Source organism: Hibiscus syriacus, unplaced genomic scaffold (assembly GCF_006381635.1).
Source record: "Hibiscus syriacus cultivar Baekdansim isolate YM2019G1 unplaced genomic scaffold, ASM638163v2 tig00112276_pilon, whole genome shotgun sequence".
NCBI lineage: Eukaryota > Viridiplantae > Streptophyta > Magnoliopsida > Malvales > Malvaceae > Hibiscus > Hibiscus syriacus.
In genome coordinates this window covers 160108-168744 of record NW_024063291.1, presented here as the reverse complement: position 1 = coordinate 168744, position 8637 = coordinate 160108, and the positions used below count along the sequence as shown (strand labels likewise).

General features: G+C 39.2%; 1 protein-coding gene across 1 annotated transcript; it reads right to left on the bottom strand.

Moving 5' to 3' along the window:
* Positions 1-994: 994 nt before the first annotated feature.
* Positions 995-2665, bottom strand: LOC120176991 (lysine histidine transporter-like 7). The gene is made up of 4 exons (XM_039183259.1): positions 2427-2665; positions 1778-2348; positions 1571-1702; positions 995-1486 (listed from the first exon to the last, which is right to left on the bottom strand). Exons 1-4 carry the CDS (start codon positions 2663-2665, stop codon positions 995-997), a joined length of 1434 nt encoding a protein of 477 aa, XP_039039190.1.
* Positions 2666-8637: the final 5972 nt, after the last annotated feature.

The window sequence follows — 8637 nt, the reverse complement described above, 5'->3', positions numbered from 1 at the left end:
ATGGCGACTCTTTTCTATTTTATTCAAATCAATTCAAAATCACCCAATTTTTCCAAAATAAAGTCGTAATCGTTTTTTAAAATAATATTTAATTATTTTTACCTAAAAAAATAGTTATGACAAGTAATTTTTGTCTGTTTGTTGATTTCACATAATTGAGTAGGTTTCGGTGAATTCAATTCATGCTTAGTTTTAATTCATGATTAGTTTCGGTGATTTCCAATAATTGATTCCTTGCGTGTGGAGTTATTCAAATTGTTTCTTTAATATTGAGCATGATCTCATTTTGATGGTACCTTGGTAATTTTGCATGCCTTATTGAATTGGATTTTGCGCATGAAAATTGAATTCGTTTAATTCTTGATTTTTTGCAATTGCTTTTATGTAATATATATTGTTAAAATATATATTTAATCCAAATTGACAATTTTTTAAAATTTTGATAGTTGGTTATTAAGGAAATTATTCAAGAATAAATAAATTCATATTTTGGTTGGTATTTTAGTAAATTCGTTGAAACAAAATGTTGTCAAAATGACATCTTTTGTGTAAATTAATTTATTTGAAATATCAAGATGATTTTATGTTTTGTAATTCATGCGTTTATTAATTGACTCAAAGGAAAATTAAAATTTGGCCGAATTTCAAGTAACACCTATGGTAATAAACAAGTGACAATTATAAGGTATTTTTATGTGAGCATTACATTAGTCCAAAGATTAGTCTTTTGTTCGACATAATTTATTATCAATGTATGATTACTACAATAAGAGTACCGGTTAGTATTACTCTCTAAAAATTTGATATTAATGTAGTGTTTGGTATCTTGTGATAGAAATTAACCATTATTTCAAATTTATTGTTTGTTTATGTGAGCTTGTTGTTTATTTTGTTCGACTAGTTATTCTAGAGCCACAATTTCTACTAATATTAATTCTATTCCCATGATCATTCTTGTCTCTGATTTTTTTCCCTTCTCTTTTTTACATTTTATTTAAAGTCTGAAGAAATTGGCATTCAAGCCATTGTCGGCTAAATTCCATATAGCAGCAACTATTAACAAAATGCTGAGTACAATGCCAAAGCAACCGAGTACCAAGTTTAGACTCCACGTTGCACCATTTGATCTAGGTTTTCTTATCGAAATCCACATGAAACATGGATATGCAAACGTTAATGGCACAGCTGCCATTCCCCCAATCAAAGGTGCCAAGCTTCCCAAGAAGGGAAACGCCACCGCGACGAAGACAGTGATCCCTCCGAAGAAGAGTCGTAAACCTACCCGAACCCATCCCGGACATCGCCTTTTTCGACTGCTGGCGTAAACAAACTCCAAGTTGTCGAAAGCGGGCATGGCATAGATTTGGTACGAGGTTATGCAACTTATTGTTAGCCATAAGTAGATTAGGCCGATCACAAACTTTGAAGTGTCTCGATTGTGAAACTGCGAGAATGCTGTTAGAATCCCCACTCCAGTTGCAGGTATCTGTAAGAAAAGTTTATCATGTCAACCAATTATGCATGTTCAATTGCAGTATTGCATATGTGATGTGAATGAATGTTGTTTTACCTTGTTTCCATAAGCCCAAAATCCTGCAATAGCAAGTGGAAACAAACACAATGGTATTATAACGTACGCCACCATTACACTTCTCCACATAGACTTCCTAGAGGAGTGCTTTGAATCAGATGGCAATGTCCCCTGCATCAGCAAACAGACATAATTATCAATATCCAGAACATATACAAAGATCGAGAAATCCGGTAACGATCTTACCTGAATTTCTAGGATAAGATTGTGGCCTCTGAATGCAAGCATGATGATGCCAATGGCATTCAAGATGTTACTGAATCCATTCACACCTGTCTTCTCTGCTTCCGGTAAGCCGTAAGAAACACCATTAGGCCTGCCCTTTCCGATCGACATAGTCCATATTGTGGTAATGTACCCAATGGAAGTTATGGCACCGGTTAGAGAGACTCTGGCTATTGAATTTAGATTGGGTAATTGACCAATGATGAGAGCTATGCAAGTGAAAATGAGAAGCCAATGTGTACCACTCAAGGACTTGGACCTACACATGGTGCCTTCTTCACATATGATGTTGAGAAATTGTTTCATGGAATTCCCTCCTGTGATGATAAGCATGACACACGAGCCTCCCGATAGATACATTACCGGGAAGATCGCCAGCAACTTTCCGAGCTTCGGACCGAATGCAATGATCGAGATACGGACGTATCTGCTGCAGCGGGTTCCGGGAACAGGCTCGTGAAGATTTACAAGAAGCCATGTGGTGTAGAGTTGCCATGTGTATGCTATGGACAAACAAATGATCCCCCATGCCCTATACAAAATCAAAGAATTTGATCATCTTTTCATAGTAATTGCAAGAGTGCGGGATAAAATTGACGGCCAAACTCACCATCCAAGACTTGAAAAGGCAGCAGGAAGCAAGAGGGCCTGAAATCCAATCCCAGAACACAACAGATGGAAAATAGCAGAGAATGCGGTGCTGTCTCGGGACTCGGTAAGAGGCAGCCACGATTCGAGTTCCCGAAGATTGAGGCCCGGGACCGCTTGTCGAGCGACGGAGGCGTCCTTGATTGAGGTGGGGAGCTCTTGGATAGAATCATCGTCAACGGGAACAACCACTTCTCCCATGATCCAAAACCAATAACCAAAAACCCTTTTGATTATGGAAAGCTAATGAATAACGAAAATGATGGGAGGCTGGGATTTATATAGTGAACAAAAACCTGTGCGCATGTGAAATGGACAGAGAGTCCTAAATATCTGCTGTTTCATCTCAAAGAACGAATTTCACGACGGTTTGGCCTTTTACACCGTCAGCAGACTGCGTCGTGTGACCAACTTTAAACGTATAATGCCATACGTCACCCTCATTACATCATCAATTTCCCATTTCTTTCTCTTTTCTAAATAATAATAATAATATAGGTTTTACAAGATTAATCAATCATCCACATTTTATTTAATCTTTCAAAATTAAAAAAATAATTGAATCGAAATGAATTCGAATAGTAATAAATTTAAGCTTGATTTAAAATTTAAAGTTTGATAACAGATTTTTTTTGAATAAGTTTCATATTATTATCCAAGAAGCTGTAGAAAACACACTGCTACAAACAATACAAGTCACAAAACAAGCAACAACCTCCTAGGAGTTGCTAATCCCCCAAGCTAAACAAAGGTTTCTATTGTTAACACTATTTTTAATGACAAAATGAGAAGACTTCTGCCTAACAACCTCTTTAATATCGCTAACCACACTATCAACATCTCGGCAAATGCCCCTAAACTGCCTATGGTTTCTTTCCTTCCATATACAGTAAACATATGCACACCAAGCTATTCTAAATATAGACACAAAAAGGGTTTTGCCTTTAAATCGAGAGATAGCCCAATTGAGCTCCACATCCCAGCACCCCACCATTCTGTCAACATTACATAACCGGACGATCACCTCCCAAACAACCTTTGAGAAGGAACATCCAAAAAAAATATGGCTGCGGGTCTCGGCCTCAGTTCCACACAGCCTGCACTTATCTTCCACCCAAACCCCATTCGAGCAAGTCTATCAGCAGTAGGCAATCTGTCAAGAATAGCCATCCAGGCTATGAGGGAGTGTTTAGGAGTGTGCAAAGGAAACCAGACAACCTTATGCCATTCCACCTTCTCCTTCCTTCCCCTGATCTCCTGCCATAGCCAACGAGTTGTAACCTTATTCCAGACCATGGTCCCCGAGAACAAATACTGAACTTCCTCCCATAACTTCAGAATCTTCCGCATACTTCAACTAAAAGAAGGCTTGCTTGCAACAGACCACAAGTCAACTCCTTTGAAAACATACAACCTCACCCAGGCGACCCAAAGAGATCCTTCAGCCATGAGGAGATCTTTAACCAGTAACAAAATACAAGCTTTGTTCCAGCAAGCTAATTGCTTAAGGCCTAAGCCCCCCTCAGACTTAGGGGTGCAAATGCTCTCCCAACTCACTCGGGCTCCTTTAGCAGGAATGTCACCCCCTTTCCAGAAAAATCTTGCACAAAGCCGGTTCACCCTTTTAATCACAGCAGTGGGCAGAACAAGCTGCATACACCAGTAGCTAGCAAAACTGAATAAGACTGACTTCACCAATTGCAATCTGCCTGCATAACTCAACCATCTATTGGACCAAAGTCCAAGTTTTGCTTTGATCTTCTCCACTAGACTGGTACAATATTTCACTGTTAATTTCCTAGGGACAAGAGGCACCCCTAGGTATCTCACAGGAAGACAGCCTAGCTTGAATCCAGTAAACTCATGGACCAATGTCCTAAGGTCATCATTCACACCATCCATGAAAATTTTAGTCTTAGCAGCATTGAGCCTCAACCCTGACATCTCATAGAATCTTTCCAAAACACAATTCACCCCTACAATCGAATCAAAGCTACCTTTGCAAAATATGAGTAAATCATCTGCAAAACATAGGTGTGTTAGGTTTAATTTCCTGCACTTAGGGTGAAACTGGAAAATTTTCCCTGAAGCAGCAGCATCCAGCATTTTTGAAAGGATATTCATAGCAGCCACAAATAGGTAAGGGGATAGAGGGTCCCCCTGCCTGACTCCACTTCTTCCTCTAAAAACCCTACTAGACTGCCATTCAACGCAATGGAGAATCTAGAGTCCATAACACAAGCTTCAATCCATCTCCTAAACAGATCAGGCAGCCCGAATCCTTTCAAAACAGAAAGAAGAAACTTCCAACTAAGTGAGTCAAAAGCCTTCTACAAATCAGCTTTTATGGCACACCTAGGGGAGATAGAACCCCTTCCATAACCTCTAACAAGCTCCTGAGCTAGGAGAGTGTTCCCTTCAATTTTCCTCCACCTCACAAAGGCTGATTGGTTAGGGGCTATCATCATAGGGAGATATTTAACTAATGTGCTAACTAAAATCTTGGTAACAGTCTTATAAAAAATTGAGCAACAGGATATGGGTCTGAAGTCCATGGCTTTACAAGAGTTAGGAAGCTTAGGGACTAAAGCAATAGCAGTGGAATTAAATGCAGGCAACATTTTTGAGGATACAAAAAAATACCTCACAGCAGCTATGAAGTCTGCTCCAACAATATCCCAGGCAGAATGAAAAAAACCAGCTGTGTATCCATCAGGGCCATAAGCCTTATCCTTTCCTTGGTTCCAAATGGCCACTTTGATTTCATCATTTGTAACATCTTTGATCAAATCAGCATTGGCACCTGCAGGCAGAGTGTAATCCAGCAGGTCCCTAAGAAGGCTGTCAGAGCACCCTTGCACATTTGCATCCATAGTACCAATCTGCCTAGTGAAATGATCCACCAATTCTTCAGCAATAGAATCAAATGTGTCAAGCTTATTGCCTCTCTCATCCAACAACACTCTTATAGCATTTCTTTTCCTTTTGACAGCAACTTGGGAATGAAAAAATTTAGTGCACTGATCACCATCAAGCAGACAATCCACTTTAGCTTTATGCTGATAAATCAATCTTTCAGTTTTCTCTAATTCAGTAAGCTCCAAGAGAATTTTTTCTCTTCAGTCACAGCATCCAAATTCCTTCCAGATAAGGTGATGACCTGCAGCTTCTCTAACTGATCTCTTTTAACAGCAACCTTCCCAGAGATGTTAGAGAAGCACCTTTTATTAAAATCCTTTAACTCAGGTTTCAATCTCTTCATTTTGCAAAACAAGACTTGCATGGGGTCCCCTTGCACAGACTCAGTCCAAGACTTTCCCACTACCTCCTTGAAATCAGGGTGTATAGCCCAAATATTAAAATATTTGAAGGGCTTAGGCCTTAAAGCAAGGTTCTCATGGGAGTACCAGGCCACTGCCAGACTATGGTCAGAAACTCCAGGGGCTTGAAATTCCACATGAGAGTTAGGAAACCCCTCACACCAATGATCATTCACTAGGATTCTATCCAGCTTCCACTTCATGCTTATTTGACCAGGTGAACACAGGTCCAAAAAAAGGGTGGTCCACTAGCCCCAGATTTGTCATACAAATCTGCAAATCCTCTATATCTGAGGATAAATGTCCATCCTCACAGCTAGAACTTTCCATAGCAGCAACAGTAACAGTAACATTGAAATCACCCCCACTATCCAAACATTGCTACCAACCAGAGCACTAACATCAAAAAGTTGATTCCACAAATCTCTCCTAACAGCCCCACTATTATTGCCATAAACAGCAGAAATATGAACATGTCTACCCCCAAACTGCCCTCGATAGTAATAGATTGGTCAGCCACTTGCAGAACAGAAAATTGTAAATTCTTCTTCCATAGGATCCAGATTCTGCCATTTTCCACACTTCTATAGTTCCAACAGTAATTCCAGTCTTTTTCAAAAAGAGCAATAATGGCATGAGCCCTATTCTCTCTGATTCTTGTTTCAAGCAGACAGAGAACCTCAACCTGCAACTTCTCAACACGAGCCATTACATTTTTCTGCTTGATGGGGTGATTAAATCCCCTAATATTCCAGAAAATCACAGTCATTAAATAAGAAAAGTACTAGTACCTCCCACAAGCTCACCAGTTCTTTTAGTTTTATCTAGTAAGTCATTCTTCTTAGTCTTCATCTCCAGCAGTATATTAGCTACACCTTGAGAAGTAAGCCTAGGCTTCCTTCCCCCACCCTCAGCCTCTTCCAATAATGATCCCAATACCTCAAACTTGTTGGAAGAACCAACGACAGAAGAAACCTTCCCCTTCTCATCTCTTTTCCCCCTTCCTTTCCGATGTGAAACAGGGTCATCAACCTTAGAACTCACACAAATATTGGCCTTGTCTTTAACAATACTCATATTTGACTTTTGTTTATCTGCCAATTGCTCGCAAGCCTCCACAATATCCACAACATTTACAACATTCTGGTGTGAGGTAAGATCAAAAGGCAAAGAGCCAGCCTTAGATGTCCCACAACCATTAACTTTATCCTCAGCAACACTCAACTCCAAGGTCTCCCCAGTTGTTAACTGCTCCTTGGAATTTAACACACTAGTCTCAACACTATTCACAACATTAACCACATTCTTAAGCACATAGCTTAGCTCAACATTGCCCTTTTCCTTGGAAACCAACCCATCAACTCCAACCACTGGCAGTCCTACCTCAACACTCCCCCCAGTAGTTTCAGGGGCATTTTCCTTAACTTTCCATATCTTCTTTCCATCACCACCGGCAACATTACAAAACTTGTTCGAATGGCCAAAAATCCTACACTTGGAACAACAAGAGGGAAACCAGGGGATAACAACCTTCACAGAGCAAATAGATCCATCTTGCAATTTAATACCAATCATACGAGGCAACCGTGCACCAGCCTCTACCTCAATGCAAACCTTTACGAATTCTAGCCGCTCCTTAGAAGCCGTGACTGAGTCCATTTACAAAGGAACCTCAAGGGCACTAGCAATGTAGCTAAGCCCTTTCCTAGAAAACAACTCTAAAGGAACATTAAATAACTGAACCCACACAGGCATTCTCTCCAAACTAAAATCAAGGCGTTGCAGGTTGGGCTCCCATTTCCTCAGCACCAAAGGTTTGTGTTGGAAGTGCCAGGGACCATTCTCGAGGACCCAGTCCCGGCTAGCACCATTAGAGAAGGAAAAGACGTAAAGGTTAGAACCAGCGAGACTAACCTTGGTCGTTGATTTCCCCCAAACAATATCCACCAGCCTCTGCAACGAGCCAAAATTGGGCGTCGACCCAAATGAACTGTCCCACGAGCGAGAACTTCCACTCCGAAATCCCTTCCTCAAAAATGTTAATCGGAGGAGTCACCGTCGTTGAACCCTCGCAACATTCCGGAGGAAAGAAATCCAACGAATGCTTCTCGACACCAGAGAATAAGCTCCTCCAATCCATATCCAAAGTAGTCACCTGGAATCCATCGTGGGCAAAACGAGCAATCCCAAACAGCAAGAACCAAAGGAAAAACCCTAAACCCAAGAACAATAGACCTGCTATCGTGAGAGAGAAAACAGTTATTCCTTTTTTTTATTTCCTAAATTGTAGTATTTTCTTACTTGATAACAGATTTAGTTTCAATTGATATTAATTTTTAGAATTTTTATTTATACTTGATTTAAGATATAATCGAACTATTTAAGACACAATGCTTGAATTATTAAGACCTCTTTTATCGGTTTTGTTCCATTTTAGTACCTAATTTTAATTGTTTTTAAAAATTAATGTTAAATTTTTAACATGTACTAAAATGAAATAAAAACTAAATGTTAGGTATGATTTTAAAACAATTGAAAGTTTAGATACTAAACTGATAGTTCGAGTATTAAACGTGTAATTTACCCTTATTACCACTAACATAATTATGATCTATGCATTAATATTTTTTTCTAGATCAAGTATTTCATTTCCCCTATTTTTTTAATTTAATGTATGGTACTGATGTTAATGGAAAAGCTGTTCAAATATGATTTCTTTCCCACTTTGATTAGAAACTTTATATTTATATTTATATTTTTGGTATAATAATAATGCTGTCGTTGGCGAATCATATACACAATATAATCAAATCTTGTATAAGATCCTGAAAATCTTTAACTAATTAATTGAAG